At 40.2% G+C, this 21156-nt stretch overlaps 2 protein-coding genes across 3 annotated transcripts in view; one reads left to right on the top strand and one right to left on the bottom strand.

Moving 5' to 3' along the window:
• The window catches only part of PPP2R3C (protein phosphatase 2 regulatory subunit B''gamma), a 16368-nt gene extending 12303 nt beyond the window's left edge, over positions 1 to 4065 (top strand). For both annotated transcript variants that reach the window (XM_009290384.1, XM_009290385.1), the window contains exons 12-13: positions 2837 to 2896; positions 3605 to 4065. In XM_009290384.1, the coding sequence (XP_009288659.1) occupies positions 2837 to 2896; positions 3605 to 3793 (249 nt within the window). In that variant the 3' untranslated portion in view covers positions 3794 to 4065. The remainder of the gene's footprint in view (positions 1 to 2836; positions 2897 to 3604) is intronic.
• A 774-nt stretch (positions 4066 to 4839) lies between these two features.
• Positions 4840 to 19516, bottom strand: FAM177A1 (family with sequence similarity 177 member A1). The gene is made up of 5 exons (XM_009290402.1): positions 19496 to 19516; positions 17022 to 17198; positions 9775 to 9841; positions 7963 to 8060; positions 4840 to 7122 (listed from the first exon to the last, which is right to left on the bottom strand). Exons 1-5 carry the CDS (start codon positions 19514 to 19516, stop codon positions 6910 to 6912), a joined length of 576 nt encoding a protein of 191 aa, XP_009288677.1. The 3' UTR covers positions 4840 to 6909.
• Between the last annotated feature and the right edge of the window lie 1640 nt (positions 19517 to 21156).

Below are 21156 nucleotides of genomic sequence, written 5' to 3'. Positions count from 1 at the left end.
TGGTATGGAATATCCCTTTGGCCAGTTTGGGTCAGCTGTCCTGGCTGTGCCCCCTCCCAGCTTCTTGTGCACCTCCAGCCTTCTCAGTCGGTAGAGCATGGGAAGCTGAAAAGTCCTTGACTAGTGTAAGCACTACTTAGCAACAGCTAAAACATCGGTGTGTTATCAACATTGTTCTCACCCTAAATCCAAAACACAGCACTGTACCAGCTACTAGGATGAAAATTAACGCCGTCCCAGCCGAAACCAGGACACTTGGGAAGGGAAATGTCATGCAGTAAAATAGTATTTTTGCTGTGGATGGTTTAGGCTGAGTTACGAGTGTGATGGTTTTTTCATGTACAAGATTCCTTCAGTGATACCTATTCAGACACAGGGACAAGCATTTCCGTTTTCTTTATGTGGATCTTTGTATTATAACTGTGAAAATAAACAATGTCATTGTACTTAGCCGTATGCTCCAAGTATGAGGAACAAGGTACGTACTTTGTTCAGCTCCTTAAGTAAAGCAATCAGGCTTGCTCAAGGCATAATCTTATATCCACATTATTTCTATATTGCAATACATCTCCAGTTGAACATGAACTTTGATAGTGACTACAACCATATCATTTTGTAAAAATAAGACTTATTATCTGGAAGACTTTTTCTAAAAAGGAAAGGCTCTTTTTTTGAAAACAAACAAACAAAAACACCAAAAAACCCACAACTTTTTTTTTTCTTGTTAGTGCCTTGGAACCATCAGATAATTTAGGGTGGAATGGACCTTTGGAGGTCACCTGCTCCTACCATCTGCTCAGAGCAGGGCCAGCTTCATGCTCAGGTTGAGTTGCTCAGAGCCTTACCCAAAACTCGCCTGGACATCTCCAAGGAGGGAGACTCTATGGCCTCTTTGGGCAATGTGTTCCGGTGTCTGACTACCCTGACTGAGAAGACTTTTCTCCCCTCACCCTTTCTCCCATCTTTGTCTAACTGGAATGCCTCTTGCTGCAGTCGATGTCTGCTGCCTCTTGCCCTTTCACTGTGTGTCTCCAGGAAGAGTCTTGCTGTGTTGTCTCTAACCACCTGCTAGGTAGCTGAAGATAGTAATTAGATTTCCCTCACCACCCCAGCCTTCTGTTCTCCGGGTGAATTAATCCCCATCTCAAGCCTCTCCTCTCCGCCGTGCTGTGCTTTAGCCCCCTCAAGCATCCTGATAGCCCTCTAGTGGGTTCCCACTTGGTTTGTCAGTGTCTCATAAAGGGGAGCCCAAAGCTGTGAGGCTGCATCTGGAGTACTGTGTCCAAATGTTGAGTCAGGAGGAATAATCACCTCGCTGAACCTGCTAGCTATGCCTGTACTAATGCAGCCCAGTATTTATCTGCTTTCATCGCTACAAGGGCACCCTGCAGATTCTTGTTCAACTTCTTGTGCACCAAGACCTCCAGCGCCTTTCTGGCCAAGCTGCTTCTAGCCAGCTGGCCCCTAGAGCGTACTGCTGCATGGGGTTATTCTGCTGCAGGATTTTTGCATGTGCCTTTTGAACTTCATCATGAACTTTGTTTAGTGGTTGTAGCTGTGTTGCATGCTTGACGGGCAACTGTCAGGCCAGGACTTGGCAATACTAGGGTCCTAGAGAAACTAAGCAATGACTCGTCTTCTCTCCCTGCTCTTACAGCTCACCATTCCCACCACTTTCTCCACTTCTGTTCACATGGCAGTAGGATTCAGGGAAGCCAGGGGCCGCATCAGCTGTCTCTGACTCTGATTTTAATAAAGGGTGTTAATTTACAGGTTTACATTTTACAAAACCATGAATTTTAGTGTTGTCATAGTACATAAGTAATTCTAATATGAAAGCAATTTAACAAGGTAATCCTGCATGAGCTACTGTTGTATAGCTATTTTTGTGCATGTCTCCAGTTACATACTTACTCTATGGCTTAGTTATTTAAAAGATTCCTTGACTACAGCAGATGCTTTGACACAGTCAAAATGTGTCCCTCCTTTAAACTTTTGGAAATGGAATATTCTAAGTTTTCCTTGACGTCAGAACAGTTCCTTTTGACTCTGTGAATAATTGCTTTTCTGCTAGCATAAGTGTAGGTAGGTCTGCACCTACAGAGGCTATGCTGATACAGCTGTGCTGACAAGGCTATGCAGCTTGTGCTAGTGAAACAAACAGTTTTGTTCATAGTTGTTATTTGCAGGCAGAGGTTTGGTGATGCAGCTGTTTAAATAGTACCACATTAAAAGAACTAATAGTGGGGAATACTATTTTGCTCAAAATGAGAAATGCCCACTTACGGCATGAACCGAGAGAACCCTTCCATGCACGGACAAATGCTCAAATGGACAAATACGTCGTCTCCCTCACACTACTATTTGATCAACCAGAATACAGGTTCCATTTTCAAAGTAATTGAAAGTGTGAGTAGCCACACTCCTTTGTCTGTCTGCTGGTTGGTCTTTTCCTTCTCTCTTTCCCTAGTCTGTATTTCACACCTTTGTCAGAAAACTGAACCTTCTGGTTTGGGTGTATTACTATCTTAAGCTTTGAGTGTTGAGTGATAATAGTCAGGTGTCTGCATATCCCATTTGCAGAGTGCTCAAACTCTGGTCATAATGAAAGTTGGATTCTTACCATATTGACTAAGAACTGTGAACCTAGAGATGCGTATCATTGATTATGCCTTAACTCACCCCTGCCTCACTTGTGGAAGAGAATTGATTACAAGCTGTACCACGAATGCTTTGTTACAGGGCAATACAGCTTAAGATGCAGAAGCATTAAAAAAGTTTCATACAGTGTCAGTGTAATACTGCACTACCTATTCCTAACTTTTTTTTTTCCTAGGCTATTCAGGAACAAATGAAAATCCATGGACAAGAACCAGTTTCTTTTCAGGATGTCAACGCTAGTTTTACTGAATAGAGTACTACATGAAATATTTGGATAAGCATTTCATAATTTAATTATGTTATATCGTAGTTTCTAGGTTGTTGTATATTTACTTGCGGAGCAGTAGAGATGATCTGACTTGTCCTACTCATAGGTTTGAAAATGTCTTTCTATTCAGCAATTGCTATCTGGTATGCAACTGTTCTAGTAGTTTGCTTACTAATAGACAAAGTACCTGTTAAATACATGTTGCTGTGCCTTACACTTAAAGATACTTGGTATGTCTATTTTTTTATGGTTCAGGATCATCCCTTGGGGTGGGGGCGGACTGGTGACTAAAAAAACCTGTCTATAAAACTCTTTATTACTGCCTACTTTACATTTAGCAGTTTTAGTACTTTAAAAAAAAAAAAGTGCAAGAGCTTCTATAAAACTTAGCTCATGCAAGCAAACTGAGTTTCATGTTGCCACTTCGAGGCCAAAGCCTCCCCAGAAAAGCAAATTCTTATTTGAGATGTGGGAGCTGAGCACACTGCTCCTATCTGTAGCCAATTATTGTGCTTTGTATCTTAAATGGTTTGGGACTTAACAGCTTTTTTTTGTAGATCGGTGTGGGTGGCACTAGTTACCCAAAGATCATTCTGTATATGGTATAAAGTAGCCATTATTCTGCTCATCAATGTGTGTGGGTTTTTTTCCCCAATTTTGACTTTTCTTTCATAGGATGAAATCTTTGATATGGTGAAGCCTAAGGATCCTTACAAAATCTCCCTTCAAGACTTAATCAATAGCAGTCAAGGAGACACTGTTACCAGCATTCTAATCGATCTGAATGGGTTCTGGACGTATGAGAACAGAGAGGTCCTTGTGGCAAGTGATAATGACAACACTGCTGATGTTGATGATACGTGACTTTTGAACAGGAGCAGACTGTATCCATAGAGATATCTCAGTCTGATGCACCAACTGTTGGAAGCTGGAAACATTTGTCATCTGCATCAATGCCTCTTCCATTTTATCCCCCACCCCTCCCCCCCCTCACCACCACCCCTTTCCCCCCTCACCCCCCCCATATAATATAAAATGTGGTACATACACGAATCGCAGAACTAATTTCTGAAACCAAAAAAAGCAAGTGCTGTTTAAAAGGTAATTTTTTTTTTAATAAATATTTTTGGAATTTTTCCCTGTGTACCAAGCCCTATTCTTACTTGAATACCCTATTCTAAATGTGAATTTACCCTGAAAGTAAGGATGTGGTTCTCGGTATCTTCAGCTCTGGCCTGTATCCCCTCAGCCATCCCAAGCCTCCCACTGCGTTCTGTGTGGCTTCCTCTAATGATAGCGCTGTTGAGTGTTCTGCTGTAAAGGCAGAAGTCTTCAGTAAGAGGTGAAGAGGTTACGCCTTTTCCTTCTATGTGTGTCCAGCTTTAAGTGTCTAACAGAAAGGGTAAGTAACTTAACTATTGAACTGACTGAATAGTTACCTAATTCTTAAGAGCTTCATTAACAGAAGTAAAACTGCACTATAGCTTTAGGGCTAGTTAAAACTAATCCAAACACCTGTATAAAGGCTTTCACCAACTTAACCTCCTGGGCAAGTATTTTATGTAATTTAACTTAATCGTACAGCTGAGCTACAGCAGTAGTTAAAGCAGTGAAACTCTTTTAACAGAGCTGTAGAGATGTTTCAACTTTCAGATAAAATTACAATAGCTCCAGGCCAGAGGTGGTTGCAATCCTGCATTATTTATTAGTTTGAGGTAGTGCTGAACACACTGAGTACGTTAACAACTACTACATGAGGTTGTAAGGAAGGGGTAGTTTTAGTGCTTGAATATTCCACCAGGATGTGTGACTCAGTAAAGATGAAGACGGTGAACAGGCACATGCTCCTGTGTGCAGGCATAAAGTTGCAAAGACCACACAGTTTTAAAGGAAAAGCCATAGCCAACTTCCAGTTCAAAAATTATATTAAATATAAAATAACCAATTAATGCATTTACAGAAAAATTAACCCATTATGAAAGTAACCACTTTCAGTTTGCAAAAAACTGAAGGAAGGATTAAGTTAAGGCACAGTGAGTAATACAGTATTTTATACAAAGAAGTTTAAACCCAAGGCAGTGAGAGCATTTCTGATGCAAGAGATAGTAGGGAGAGGAGGAAAAAAACCAACGCAACTGACATTAATTTCTTGGCAGAAAAGCAAAGCATCCTTCAGCTGTAAAGGTTTTACTCTTGAGCTATGTGAGGCTTTCGATCTTTGACAGTGTAAGAACTCCCAACAAGCTGGTTTTCTGTGTATTCCCCAGGTGTTTGAACCAAGCTCTCCCTTGCAGATGTTCAGGGCTAAGGAATGATTTTACACAGCTGTCAGCAGCCTCCATCTTACAATTCAAAAAGAGGCAGAGAAGAGAGTATCAAAACAGATGGACTAGAGCTGATTGAATCCTCCTCAGAAGACTTTCTGTAGTGCTGGAATGCTAAGGGCAGATGAGAGGAGAAGGAATTTGTGCTCTACAGGACATTAGTTCAGGCAGAGGGTTGTCTGAAATACGTAACTGAACTCTGGAAACTTACAGCCAAGTTACCTGGCCTCTGATGTTACATCAGGTTCCTTAGTTAGTTGGTGGTGGGACCGAGGCCGGGGCATATGATGATACCCAACACAAAATTTCACTGAAGGCTATTTTTTAATTTTTTTTTTTTTTTAGAAATCTCAAGGACAGAAGTAATGTTTCACACGGTAACTAGTGCAGGTTCTCTGCTCCTTTATCTAAAACGATTCTCTGTAGAAAGTGACTGGGGCGCTGACATCTGACTGATTGTCGCAAAGTAAACCACTTGCCTTTTACAAGCTACAAGTAGAACAACAGTCATTGCAGTAAAATAGCCTTAATTGGTATTTGGAGCTACTTAAAAGCTCTGGAGCTACCTGTGTTTCACTTACTTAGACAAAAATAAAAATTACTGTTGTTGCACTATTGCAGTAAAGTGTTTTGTTTATTTAAGAAAAAGGAAGAATTTTAAGTTTGGTTTTGTGATTTCTATTTATTTATGTATTCTGTGCTAGAGGGGGGAAAAACACCTGCAATGGCACATCCCTTACTGGTAACTATTAAACCAATAGTCTGTTTAGGTTAATCAAGTACACTGACTCAGGTAATCTCTGTCCAAAAAGTTTTCACAGTTCTCTGTTGGTACCATACACAGTGTCCAGCGCATTCAGTATAATTTAGCAAGACTGTAGGTATTTCCCAGGACCATTCAGAGCATGTAAAGTAGGCAAGCAGTTGGGTCTCAATTCTTGGACTTGGAGCGAGAACATCTTACACTGATGCTAGTTCTGTACTTTGCTACAGCACTGAACGGAGCAGCTGAGCACTATTAGCCTCCAAGAGTGCTGGTACTTGTTAGTAAGCTCCTAAGGGTGTTTACCGCCTCCTTTAAATTTTTTTTTTTTAATTAAAAAAAGTCAGTGGACCCTTAAATCTAATTAACATCAAATCTAACATTATCTCTTGTGTTAAACAACAACAGAAAAAAATACACGCACACAACAGTGACAATAAATAGGGGAAATCGGACGCTATTATAATGACTTGTGAGTTACAGGATATTGATTCCTATTAATCTATTCATAGAGAGCCGAGTTGCAAACAATGTGCAAATCAGTTTAGACGTAGGAAACAGCACTGCATCTGCAATCCACAGGTGTTAGAGACACAGCAATTCAAAGAAAAGACATTTTTACTTGCTTTACACAGAAATTAGCTCACACATTCAATTTTCGACCAAATGTTTGTAGTGCAATTTTCATTTTAACTGAAGTGCCAATTTGGCAGAATGCCTCAGCTTTTATTAGGCAGACAGACTGAACAGACATCGCCTAGCTCTCTCCTGATCAATAAGAATGCTAGAAGTTGTATTTCACTGAACAAGTATAATCCTATTTTTCCTGCTTCTTATAGCCAGATTGTGACACCTGACACTTCCTATTTCCTACATTATACAGAGCTTTACACTTAAGGAGGGACAGGAACTACATCTTGTTTACTTTCCCCAACGGACTGGCAATCCCCCTCATTTTCAAAGTTTACGTTCACGAATGAAGTGCATGCTGTCGCTTCAGGCTGGTCTGTCTGGACAGGAGCTTCAGCCTGTGGCTTGTTCTGCTGTTCCTGATGCTGTCTTTCTGCTTCTTCTGACATCTTATTTTCCTGTTCCTCCTCTTCCTCCTAAAACCAGATAACCAGATTCGTAAGCTACTATTTACCGCTTACTTACATTCACTTTACGTCTTTCCATAAGAGCGTAGCAGTTCCTATTACAAGGCAAGGACATTTGTTCCACTAGAAAATGGTCACTAATTGATCATAAGATGAGGTATATTCCAGAATTCCCATTATGGAAAAAAAAAAAAAATCACCAAAAGTGAAGGATTAAACTGTGTTAAATAAACACAGAAAAAATGTCACATGTCTAGATAAGCAGTTTTTAGTCAATAGCAATAGTTGTAGGTAGACCTTTCTCTAAAGCTTTTTCTGCTCTTAATAATAAAGACCCATGAAAAATAGGTAGTAAAGCTTTAAGTATGTTTCCCATCTCTTCCAAATGAAGATTATTAAGGGTTTTTTTGCATAAAGCACTGGCTACCTATCAGTCATTTCCAGTTATGGTTTAGAACAAATGGTAACATCATGTTCAATTTACCCTTGACCCTTCGTTGAACAAGTTCTAGAGTTGGAAAGTATATTCCTAGCAGCCGCCTCTTTACATACAGTGTCCAGTAACTGCTCCGTCCAACTTTTCTCATGCTGTTGACTTGAAAATGCATTGCACAAGAGAAACAAATAGAGCAGTAGTCAGGACCAGCCAGTTCTAGGACTGATGAGCTGGTGAGAAAAGGCTGATGGATAAGCGAGCATTAATTGTGTGTCAAATGAAAACTGAAGGCAAGCTGAAATAGAGGTTCCAAAACTTCATTTTAATGCTGGAATTCAAATTTCATTTTTTAGAATACCAGGGAAGGCAAGTTGGGAGAAAAGGAGTGCAAGAACCCTATTTCACACACATACCTCTCTCTTCATTCTGTAATACTCATCAATGGCATATTGGTATTTTGGTGTGCTTATCCCCAGAACAGATGCAATCTTTTCCCCAAGGAAATCACACACTAAAAAATAAAGAGAAGTTTTCATACGATTAGTATCTAGAAGGAAATTCTTAAGTTTTATTTTAAAAGGTATCATCATCTTTCCTGAATGGTTTTCCATAGTCCTACTTCACTCAAAAGACAAAACCAAAATCTGCTAGGCTAATCTACTTACACGTAATTATTAGCTCAATATACTAATAATTGTTCTTTAAGATAAAGAATGAACAGAAGGAGAAGAACACGGAAATTAATGAGAATCTAGATAGTGGTAGTGTTTGTTTGAATTCTACTAGTTTCAGCTTTGGATGTAGGTTTGCTTTGCTAGGGGATCAGTTAAAGGATAAGCCTTTAACTGAACTTTAACTGAAAATTAAGGTTAGACAAAAATACATGGCAACCAACTGTATCGGCACTTCAGTCTAATGGTACCAGCAAACTAGAGAGTTACTTATTGATATATGCATACTTCAAGTCAGTAGCAGTTTTAACAATGTTCTGTGTTGCATACTAATGGATTAATAAAATATTTAGGTTTCAGCTGTCTCAATTTTCAAGCTGGAGGCCACGTGCAGCGCTACTTTGCTAAAACAGGTAGTGCACGGTCAGAAGTATGAAACAGGTGGGCTTGTGTCAGTCAGTCTCTTTACCATGATGATGGCTATAGCACTGGTCCTTGAGTAAAGGCAAGCAAGAAGTCAAATATATTGCACTTCAAATTGCAAATCTGCCCTGAGGATGCAAATGAGTTAGCTATCTTCAGGGAAAACAAGTTAGAAGTTAGCAACTGACTGCTTCAATGAATATTCACAATAACTAATTTTATAGATATCCTGGCATCCAAAGCTCTGTGCAAAAGACCAGTTCAAATTACAAATGTAAGAGGCAAAACTGAAGTGGGAAGAAGGAAGTACTAATCTTCAAATTCATAAAAGACTGCTAAAAAAAGAAAAGCAGTATCTACTTTTCTGTATGAAGAACAGATATGACAAGGGATAGAATTACGCTGTACATTAGAGAAAAAGTGTTTCTAAAAATAAGGATAGGTTAATTAATAGAATAGACTGCCAATAGTTTTTAGAAATATTCAAAACTAGGTGTATAAGGACAGAAACTCCACAATATTTGTCAAAAAACCCCAATAAAGGTATTTTACACCTTGGGAAGAACACAGACTAGGACAAGCATTTTTAAAACTTAAAAAAATTTTAAGAGGTCCACAGGTCAAACAAACTTCTATGCAGTGAGTTTAAGACTCTTGACAATAGTCTTATTTTTGTTTGGTTTGTAACCTCAGAAGTCTGTTGTAAAGCACAGGACTAGATGTGCTCCTGGGATAATTTCTAGTTGTCTTCTTCATAAAAACTGTCAGTTTAGTTACTCCAAACAGCATTCTTGTCAGATAACATCACACAAAACGGTTCCATGCAAAACCTAATAGAAAGCCAATCTTCTCCCTTGCCGACACCACCCTATCTCCATATGGAGAAAAAGGGAGGGAAAAAGTGTTCAGCAAAAGGGTATTTTCTGTTTGTTCTTCCATTCAAGAGTTGTTGATTGAAAGTAAAAAAAACAAAGTGCCTAAGGCAAGAGAATACGTCTCCACAGATTAAAATACAGGTTCATTCGTACTTTTGAAAAAATGGCCAGTAGCTCACACAGATGATTTACAGTCTGTCAAAGTAACTTGCAATATTCCATTACCGGTTTACCCAAGAATTAAATAAAGCAATACCTGATAAGGTTGATGTGGCAACTCGCAGCATGTGAAACCACAAGTAGGGTCCCCATGTAAGCGTTGTCTGTAAGAACAAGAGTAGTATGAATACATACAGCTGTATGTTCATGACACATAATAATACACGCAAAAGCTCAAAGAGATTGAGAAGAAAGATCTGCAATGTTTCCTGTTTGCCAGCTACCACAATATTTTTGCTTTAAAATAAGTCTAGACCAGACATACATGAAGCAAGGTATCACTGTAAGATATAACTACAGTTTACATCTATTTGGGAACGTTTGTTTCACTGGTTTTTGTTTCCCACTCCCAGACTTGGGAAATGACAAGCATCCAACTCAATTCCAAGGTAACTCCTATAACTAGAAAGACCTTTCCATAATGTTCTGAATTCCATCAGGCCAAGAAGAGAAGTGGGTTAACCAAGTAATCCCTCATTACAATGATGAGAGAACTGCAAAAGACTGTTTAAAACCAAACCAAACCTTCAAGTGGTCCCTGAGCAAGAGGCTGCTTCCAAGTATTTACAACCAGATACAAATTGTCATTTGGAATTGCACCTGAAGAAGAAAACCAGGAACGATGAGGGAGGGAAAGAGTTACTGCAGCCCTCTGAGGGAGCGATGAACAGGGCTGACAAGTAAAGGGCCTGGGGTGATGTGAACAGCAAGGAACACAAAATGAACAAAATAGGGATCAAGTGGGGTCACCTCAAGCATTTGCATGTAGGTGAGAAAGTCTCCCCGAAGTGCCTGCACACTAAGGCATGCAGTGTGGGAAGTAAACACGAGGAATGAGAGATCTGTGTGCAGCTGCAGGGCTGGGATCTTGTCGGGATCCCAGAGATGCAGTGGATGGCTCGCATGACTGGAGTGCTGCAATGGAGGGATACAGACTCTTTAGGAAGGACAGGCCGGGAAGACAAGGAGGGGGAGTTGCCCTTTGCACAACTATGGTGTATTCACCACCACGGAGGAAGTACTGCAGCCTCCAGACAAATGGAGATACTTACACATAGGAACTTAAAGAAAATTTAGAAATTAATGGGCATACATAGATTATCCTCTTCACTAAGGAAAGAGGCTATATCTCTTTAAAAAAAAAAAAGGCAAAACAAACAACGAGCCATGTAATAAAAAGGAGAAGGGGAAAAGCAGATTCCAATCTAACTGGGAAAAAGCTGTAGGCTTTCACTTTTGTGAAAAGGCAAACTCAAATTTCATAGTGAACTAAAACATGTTTATAGTTAACAGTCTGTCGTATTCAGGCAAGCTTTTTGTTATGTATTTCCCCCCAGTAAAGATCTCTGTAGCGGTACTCTCCTTGTGGAAAGTAGCAATTAAAAGTGTCAGCTTTTATTAAATGAAACCCATTAGCTCCACGCAGTTACATTATGTATTTATAACGTGCTGCTAAAAACTGTTTGATAGCAACCATTTTCTGTGATCTTATTTAATAGATATCTGTACAGGACAATCAATATTATTTTAAATAATACAGCTACAGAGACTAGTTGGTATAGCCTCAGTATGCACACACACACAAGCTACTAGACTTCAGCGCTTTCCAAGCATAGCCTCTACAAATCAGTGCAGCAAGAAATCGTCTGTCAAGCCAGAAACTCAAGTTGGGCAGGCTGAAAAAAGCCAGATGCTGTGTATTTTTGGCAGTGGGTATGGAAAATGTCCTGCCAAGGTAAGAGTGTAAGCAAAACCAGCTGCTATCCTGCTTGCACAAAAGCACCTCCAGCTTGTTGATTATGTGCTCAGTTGGCAGACAGGCTAACGACAATCATTTCGGAGTTTGTTCAGTTGAAGAAGTCAAGAAAAGTACTGGAAAAGCTTGTTGCCACAGGTGCAAATAATGGCATTGATGAGGCTCTGTACAATCCTTCATAACGAGGTGACAAGGTTAAAAAGCATTCACACAGTGCACAGGACAAACAGGGGCCTGCTGCGCGGCTGTAAGCAAGAAGCTACAAGAGCCCCCTTAACATCTAAGAGCGAAAAGACAGGCTGAACCTCAATGTGACAGAACTAACTCAGACACAGAATATTCTAACATGTTTGTGGTAACACAAATGTAGGGAAGATCTGAGGCTCTGCAGACAGAGAGGTTCTGTCTATTTCTACTGTTCCCCAACCACCACTAAAAAACAGTTTGGTATGTTAGGAGCACTTCTAAGTTCAGCTTGATGGAAACCTCTGCTTTCTGACAAAGCCCAACCGGACGCTTCTTCACCCCCGCCAAGCAAGGCTTTGCCAGTCCCCTCAATTTAAAAAAGGAGCATTCTTTCAAGTGTCTCAAAAGGCAATAGAAAACCATGAGAGAAGCGACTTCACAAAAATTCAACAGGAGAAAGGAGATGCCTTGGAGAGTTAAGCCACCAAGAACAACCAGGAACAAGGGAACACATTCAAGGAATAATCCTCCTCCCCCCCCCCCTTACTTCCTCAGGGTAAGTTCGGGTGGTTTCCCAGAGCACCTGGGAGATTGAAGCAGGAATGGCGAACATGAGGTAAGAAGAGGTACTGGAGAAAACCAGAACCATTCAGGTGATATGAACAGGGCCATTAGGCAACGGCTCAGTACAAACTAATCCTACTCCATGAAGTAGCTTTAATGCATTGAGCGATACTGGAAAACGGTACCCAAGTCAGGTCCTACTAATGTTCAGTAAGAACCACATACCCAGATACTGTATGTCAACCTCCTTTGGCTAGAGAAGCCTTAATGTTCGGTCTTTAATCAATGCAAGGACACAATAATACTGTATTTCTTGACTGGAAACAAGGGGCAGCAGTATGAAACACAGGACACTGGTTTATTATAAGGGGACAGTATTTCTCCTGCCATCAGCCTCTTTAGTATACATTTCTACAACGCTTAATTATACTATTCAGCTATCCTGACTTTATTTTGTTGTTTAAAATGGAAAACACAATGGTTATGACAACTGGTTTTTAAATTACAAAAATTCTTAATGTACAATTTTAATCCAAGTGCTGCATTTTAAGGAGAAATGAACATAATGGATTCAACCATTGATAAAACCAAGAGGGCTCTGGTTCAACAACAGAACGTGATTTTGCTTCACAGTATGGGACTGCCGAAAGGAGCACACACGCGCTCCCTTGAACTTCTGAGTGCACCATGTTCCTAAACAATCCACATCTATATTTATTTTTGCCAGATTTCAGTCCCTAATAACACTTGAACTTTCCAAAGAACAAAGGGTTTCTTTTTTGCCAGAGAAAATGGCAAAATAAGGAAAAGAATCATTTCCCAATTTAAGAAAAAACAAATCCTGTGTTTAAGAGTTAATATACACCACCAAATAGATATTTTTCCATTGTTTACTGTGCCAAGATGCATTTTAAATTAGTTTAACTATTGACTGGTCATTGCTATAATAGTTCCTTCAGTGTATGCACCATGTAGAACTGTGGCATCTAAGACAAGCCAGTGAAAACAAGATCAGAAACACACACACCATCCTCCATCAAAAAGCTTCTACCATATTACGAGTAGCTATTACTTGGTCAGTGACTATTTTTCTCCCTCATCCCCAAACTCTTAAAAGAAAATTAGAGTTCAATGGTCCTCAAGAGAGGACTTTTTGCTATTTGAAGTTAAGCTCCTTTTAACTACAGGATATCAAGGTAATCTTCCTGCAAGAATGTTTCAACCTTTCTAAGCACTGAAGGTTAATAAAATTAAATCTCTTCTGGAGCTTTGTTGCAGAGATGTTCTCAGGATGAATTCTAAGGTTATCACCAACAGTTATACGGCTTACAGTTGCTCTGCAAAGACTTACACTCCACCTTCTGCCTACTCATGTAATAGGTGAATGCAACAAAGAGTTTATGGCAAGTGGCCCTCCAGGGATAAACAGAAAGGTTATCTTCTAGAACAGGTTAGAGAAGTTTAATTACTACAAAATAAAGTTTTGGTGGACAGAAGCAAAAGGGGATTTACATGTAAAGTGTAGGCACCTAAATTTTAGGACAGAATAGAAGACTCAGTTAAAATTAAAGCATTTATGTTATTAAAGCATTTAAATTTTAACTTGAGAACACTCAGATAATACTGAGTGCTATTATCTAAAAAATCCAGGGAAAAATTTATTAAGCATTCCCTGTGTTCTGGATTCAACTCGTTCTTAAAAAAAACCCCAAACCACAACAGAATGGACGTTCCAGTCCAAGAATGTTAATTAACTGAGTGCTGACCTATAGAAGTATCAGAATCATTGTTTCAAAGCAAAATTTAAGACCCAGCTATTTCTGAGAATTTCTTTTGTTATGAGTGGCAGCAGTCCATCACACTGAGTGCTTTGGTTATCATATTACCAGGATATATACATGTTACTTTGCTTAGTAAAAAAGACATTGTCATTGTCTGCTTAGCTCTAGAATACAATTAAACCAAGGTACTTACTGAAGACATTTCTTTACAACACGGCAAAATATTTGTTTCCCTTAAACTCATTCAGAAGCTGCCAGGATGCCAATACCAGCTGAGCTTTGAAATTTCATGATGCAAAGTTTCTATTCAAAATATTAAATGTGCTTTTTCTAAAAATCAATTGGACCAGAAACAGCTATTACTTGCAACATACTTTTTTGTATCCCAACTGAGATAACAAGTTTTAGACATGCTGGTCTCAGCAAACTGACTATTTAATTGCTTTTATAGAAATCCTACAATAAAAATATTTTTAAGGCAGCTGTTGGCTAAAACATCAAAGCTCAGCTTGGACTAACATTTCTTCAATTGACTGGCTCAGCTGGGATACACGAAGCATGCAGCAGATAAGGTAAACTTCACTTAATGGCAACCCTTGGTCTAATCAAGTTTATTCTGTCAAGGTAAAAAGCAATACATAATAAGGCATACTGTGCTCAACAATAAACTATTCTGGTTTGAGGGGTCCTTTTATTAAAAAGTGTGATAAAAATTAAGGATTAATAAACTATAAAAGGAGAACAAAGCAATCTTAACTGTGCCATACAATATACTTTTTGGTATTCAGAAAAAAAATCCATGTTAGGAAAGCAGGAGAACGATCACACAGCATTCCTGGCTGTTATGCACATCTGAGGGCTCTTTAGTTAAGTGTCTGTTTGTACAGCAGCATGCACGTCTCTGACCTCACCACACGTACATCAAGGCTCGTGAGCCTTCCATCGCTGCACCACAGTGGAACTCTTCTACTGAGAGGAAATGGCACAAAAAATTACACAGATCTGGTCCCCTGCTAATTATAGTTGGGAAAAAATCTCTTACACATCCATGGATATCTGACATGACCTGCATAATGGGGAACAGATCTGACTCTGAAGCTACCTGAACATTACCATAATATTCAGTAAGTTTCACAGTTCTTGCATTTCTTCAAGAAGATCCTTAGGGAGGAAAAAAAAAACAACACCCAGCAAGGCAGCTTAACATCTACTCATTGTTTGTGAGTATAACACATTTTTTTTCAGTCTATAACTTCAGGTGTATTTTATACTGATGATATCCTACCTACTCTCAGACTGTTACTTTTCGTTGTATACAAGAACTGCCTAGCAAGAAAGAGATAGCAGTACCATCAATCTATCCAAGATTAAATGCAACAGCTTCACCTGCGAATGGCTAGGAACCCCGATCCCAGCTGAATTCCCAGTCTCACTGCAGCTCAGTCCTCAAACCACTTCTTTTTTTCTTCAAGATAAATTAATTTTACAGAGGGGGGAAAAAAAAGAACTGATTGACAGTCCTTCCCAAAGCAAACCCCTTATGGTTCATCACTTCTTCAGAAGAGAATGAGGAGAAAGTCGAACTCTTCACTGCAGTCCCTCCAACACAGCCAAGCTCTCCCAGGATGGATATGCATATAAATAAATACAGGGCCTACTACTGTACAGTAAATAGAGAGCTTCAACCACAACACTTCTTAATCATGGATTCCCAAATGATGGTGCAGAAGTCATTTCAACAGCAAGGCCAAGTAGAAAACAGGGCGCCGGTTTCCGTGCATGCGAAGACTCTTACCTGAAGCGTGGGAACAAGCAGCTCTACACCGGCATCTGCCTCCAGCGTGCAACCAGGCAGGACTAGCTGCTGCACAAAGCAATGACTCCCGGCTGCCTGACCGCACCGCATCACATCAGGAAGGACCCAGCCAATTTCAGAGTCTCCATCTCTAGCTCAATACAGGCAACCAAGCCCAGAGAGGGCCAGGAAGGGAGTCCCACCAGCAGGCAGGGAATAGGACTGCAGACTCAATTTATTAGGGTAAGAATTGTTGTAGGAGGGTAGAGAAAAGAGGTGGTTGGGACACCAGTTCGTGGGGTGTCATAGAAGAAACATGAGACTGGGGATGTGGAGAGATGAAGAGATGGATGCGGATCTTCTCTGGGACTGACTGCCAGAGGGTGGGGAGCTGCTGTCGCTGGTGCTGGCACGCACAGCTGCGAGCTTTGCAAATACACTATCACTACAAAATGGATTGTCAGACACGCCAACAGAACAAAATGGATTATACATTTCATTTTACCTCTAAGTATAGATCTAGAATCATTGACAAAAAGGGAAATGTATTTTAGCAGCTACAATACATGCTACTGGAGGCAGCTTTAATTGTCAAAACTCCATGAATTTGGACCAATAAATGGGAGACTCCATTCACAGGTCGAGCAACATCTTAACAGCTTACAAGACAGATGAACGTTACATACAGGGACTAGGCAGGTCCTTTAAAACCTGTTTTTGATATATCATGAATTACACCAGTTTTCCTTTATTTCTGCAAGTCATCTGTTTCTTTCCCTTCTATACTCTTTAATTGTATCAAATTGCTGGTATGGTAACACTAAACTACAGGTTCAACTCTCCACTGTCACCAAACATAAGGAAACAAATGCCTTCCCTGCACATTTTTTTAAACGACAGTACAAATCAAGGAGACACCAAGCAAGTATTATTAGAAGGGGAAATGCTGGAGAGAACAGACTAGAACCGTGAAGAAATTAAACCCATTTCTAATTAATAGGGCTACTTTAGCGGAGGAGGACTCCAGGACAAAACTTCTCAGGAATACTTCTCACAGATTTCTGAGTCCCTAGAGCAAATCAAATTAAGGGAATCTTTAATACTAAATACCAAATCAGATTTGAAACGCAAAAATTAAAGTCTAAAATGTGTGTAGTTACCCAGTAAATCAGAAGTAGCAATTTATCAACTAAAATACCTACAGGATCTACAGGCGGCAACAGGTCTTTTTTCTCTTGTTCATCTTCCTCTTCATCTGTGCTATATTCTTCCATTGTTTCTCCACTTGCAAAATGAATAACCCTCCTTGGAATTTTCTTCTTCTTTCCTATGACACCCAGCTCCACATTCTCAAAGCCTCTATCTCCATTTGCAAGTTGCTATAGAGAAGAAAAAAAATCATTATCTCAAGTAGATGCTTCAGGAACTGGAAAAGTTCCCCCTTAAAAAACTTTGTAAGATATTTAAAATATTTTAGATTGATTAGCATATACAATGGACATTTGCAAGAGCTTGGCTGGAAGTAAAAGAAAAGACTGAAAAATTATTGTTTGCAGATACGTAAAAACTGATCTCTTCACTAAAAATAACAAAAAGGTAAGCGCCTTCACTTCAGCATGGACAGGTGGTATTAAAAACATCTATTCCAAAAGAGAACTGTGTTATGTAGGAGTTTCTTAGTGGGACACTTTAAGTAATTTGATGAGCACATAATTGTTAATATTCAAAAGTATCACTGGTTTCGGAATGAGTATCTAGTGAAATTAATCGAGTAGTTCATAGGCTGTAGCCACCTCTTTGCAAGCCTAGACAGACACCTCTAGCACAAAAGAGAACCGAATGAAAGATAACTAAGCAGCCAGGCTCAAGCTTTAAAAAGATGCATCAAGGAATCTGCCTCTGTGGGCTTTCATCAGCAACCACGATTAGTACAAGGGACCATGCTAAAAGAACAACACTTAGTTTTGTGGCTAAGGACATATAAGAAGAGAAGTACAATGTCTGGTTTTGTTCTTCCAGCTGCTGAATACTACAATGCAGCCTTTGGATCACAAGTATTAAAAAAATATATACTTCTAGTTCAAAGGCCAATCAATAATTCCTTAGGCTAGCAACTCCTGCGGCCAGAGAATTTTAGTAAGGTTTTGTATTGTATCTATCAAAACAGAGCCTTCACCTTGGTAGAGCTTTTAGATAGCACTGCATCAAATGCATAAAGCTGTTCTGAAAACACTTCTGTCATGCAGAGAAGGACACAGAAGTTCGGAAATGCCAGCCACATGTTTTTAACGTGCCACGAAGGTTTTTAAAAATGCACGAGTTCATGTAATCTGAAACCGTATCGTAAGGAATGAGATATGTGTACGTGTACACAGAATTCAGGTTGCATAAAATGGGCACATTCCAATTTTCGACTTCTTGCCTATGCAAACTTAATGGTCTCCACAGATCACAATTCAAAATTACTAATAAAAATACACAATTTATCACATAGTTTTAAGACATCCCTTAATCGTTGCAAGCGCAGCATCACCATTCCCATCTCTTACGCTAGATTACATAAATCAGCTTTGCAACACAAACAGGCTCGGTTAGCTGGGAAAGCCAGTGGGCAGGGTAGAGAGGGGCAGGAGGGGGCTGTGGGGAGTGAAACGGCTTCCTTCATTCCAGGCAACAGATTTTTCTTGTGCCCACAGAGAAGAGGGAGGGAAGGTAAAGATCACATGCTGAGCTCTACCGTGTGGAGAGGGAGCGCACGCATTCATCATCTCTCCTAGCCCTCGTACCACCGCTTCTCAAAACTGCAAGTCATTTCAGCTTCCCCTAGCGTTTCTTTAGCTACCGTGGCACATTTTGGGCGTTTTCCTGGAGGAGCAGAGCAGAAGCAAGTGGCAAGTTTTCAGTGGGGTAATTCAGCTGAAACAGCATTACATTTTCATGCAGAATTACATTTTCATGTAGAAGGACAAAACTGACTATCTGGGGCTCAGAACACTCTCTCTGCTGCATATCAGCCTTGGGAACAAAGCAGGACCAGAACAGTAAAGCTAAAAAAATACGAATGCTGAAAACAGTGAAACCACCTAAGCACTGGGAGCACTCCTTGCTGCCACTATAAAAGCGGACACCACTTACTGCGACTTAGTTCTGTATTTTTTGGAGCAAAGAGCACCACAGAATCAACCTTTTATGAACATTTCCCGCTCCTTTATTGGCATTGTACAATGATGCCATTTTTCATGTTTAGTCACAGTACTGAAGAGCACTATTTCTTGTGACACAGCATCACAAATATTACTGTGATTAATAACAGCGAGCAGCGTGAGCCTCTCCTACGAGCTCCTCTACGTCTCTTAGTCTGATTTTGGCTTATTTAACTCAAATGCTTCAAACATGTTTTAACTTAGAAAAAATTTGCAGTTAATATCTAAAGTTTAAAAAGCAGGCTTTAATTCTCTGCACAGCCATCCTACACTCCACTTACACTACCTACAGTAAGCAGCTCCGCATAGCTGGTACTGGTACAAAGTTTCAGACAAATGCAGCAGTTCGAGACAGTAAGGATTCATCAAGGAACGATGAATCCAGTTTCCCTTAGTAATGTGGTTCAGAGTCCTAAATTATTAAATAAAATAACACGTCAGCTGTTGCTTTGGTTATTACATAATCAACAAACCTGGATGCAGGTCTTAGTCATCACTAGCATTTGTCCTTTTAATTTTTACATGCACAACATCAATAAAAGCCAACTCTCCCAGCTGCAAGCAGAAAGTTCAGCATCAGTAAATTTTATTTATCTTTCCAAAAGTGTTGCAATGCAGATCTATTCCAGAACTGTCAGCTAGACTCACTTTATAGCTCCAATGTTACAGTATCTCCTGTTTGACGCATTGCACTTTTCATTGTCCTTTACAAATTTGATCTTCTTTTCCAATTCAAGAAGTTGTTACAAAGATCATTCTTCCAGTCCACAGCTTTGGTCAGGTTGCCACCTCACTTTCTTGCCCAGGCTCGTCCCTCTCCAACACATTATACGGGTCTTGAAAGACTCAGCATTTGTCTTAACCTCATGCCATGGCAGTATTTACTTTGGCTTCTGTTCCGGCAACTATTAGACACGAAGGCCAGTCACCCTTGTGCTTTCGCCACGCTAGCTAATGCTTTTAAGGTACTCGGTGAACACTGTAAAGCGACCTCCTTTTACTTTTAGACGGCCTCTTGGAATTTTTGTTGGCTTTATGGCACCCACACAAACCTCACCTTGTCAGGAAGTCAGCATCTGAAACTGCTGCTCCGTGTTTACCCTCTTTACACCCACTCTCTTATCTCACCCTTTGGCCAGAAACAGAGTGAGTGCAGGGCATATTTTGACGGTGTTGGTACAATACCTAGCACAATGGCATTTCAGTCCACAACCAAAATGCCAAAACAAATAAACTACAATTAAGGATGAGGTGTGCCAGGACACCTGCAGGTGAGCTAGGAGAGCTCACACAACTAATATTAGGTGATGCAATAATGTAAAGTTTCATCAAGGAGGGGAAGAAGAGAAGCAAAAAGTAATAGGGAGAGCAGACTATTCACTCTGGCATCTTTTAATCTGTCAGACTCAGGTATCCTTACGAGAGCTTATGACCCAAAATGCCAAAGTCTGTGGTGTCCGCTTGCCCTCAGAAAGATGAGTAATTAAATTTGCGCAGATCTACTGACCTGATAGTGCGAGTTACTAGAAGGCTGGTAATAGTTAATGAGAAATATTTCTACCCATACTATCTTGCCTGCCTTACTGATTTCATTTGTGTTACTTTTTTTGGCTAGGGTTTGGGGGGGGGAATGGAGGGAGTTTTCATATTGCTTGATTTTCCACCCTTGTGTTTCAATCAAAATTAAACAGCACGAGTCTTTCTGAAACGGAAGACAACAAAATAACAGAGTCAGAGGACATCTGTAAGAAAATACACCCTCGGAACAAGCAGCCCTGGAAAGGCACCATAAACAGTGAAGGTGCAGTGCATAAAAACACTCAGTGCGAAGCCAAGGCCGCTGTGAGGGACGTCTGTAGAAAGGGTAGGAGAGCTCGCCAGGTTACAGTCTAATTAAGAGCTGGTGTCCCTGACCATCTCCAACACATTCACGAACTTGACAGCACGGAGGGAAGCGGAAACCTGTCTCAATTTAATATTTATCAGGCTCGTATGTAAGAAGCGTTATCCGCCGGTGAACAGGAGACACCCGAGACACGCATGCCCGCCGTGCTGACTGTAATTACAGAGCGCTGGAAAGAAGGAAGAAAGAAGGACGGACGGACGGACCAACAGACAGACGGACAGACAGACC

The sequence above is a fragment of the Aptenodytes forsteri genome, unplaced genomic scaffold (assembly GCF_000699145.1).
Source record: "Aptenodytes forsteri isolate BGI_AS27 unplaced genomic scaffold, ASM69914v1 Scaffold108, whole genome shotgun sequence".
Classification (NCBI taxonomy): Eukaryota; Metazoa; Chordata; class Aves; order Sphenisciformes; family Spheniscidae; genus Aptenodytes; species Aptenodytes forsteri.
This window is presented reverse-complemented; position numbering and strand designations above follow the sequence as displayed.

Excerpts from the sequence above, each read along its gene's own strand:
- FAM177A1 (XM_009290402.1), bottom strand. The coding sequence starts at position 19,516 with ATGACTAAGACCTGCATCCAG. Across the intron at positions 17,199-19,495 it reads TGACTAAGACCTGCATCCAG|CAACTTGCAAATGGAGATAG; the intron begins GTTTGTTGATTA and ends TCTTCTCTATAG. Across the intron at positions 8,061-9,774 it reads TGCCACATCAACCTTATCAG|TGTGTGATTTCCTTGGGGAA; the intron begins GTATTGCTTTAT and ends TTTATTTTTTAG.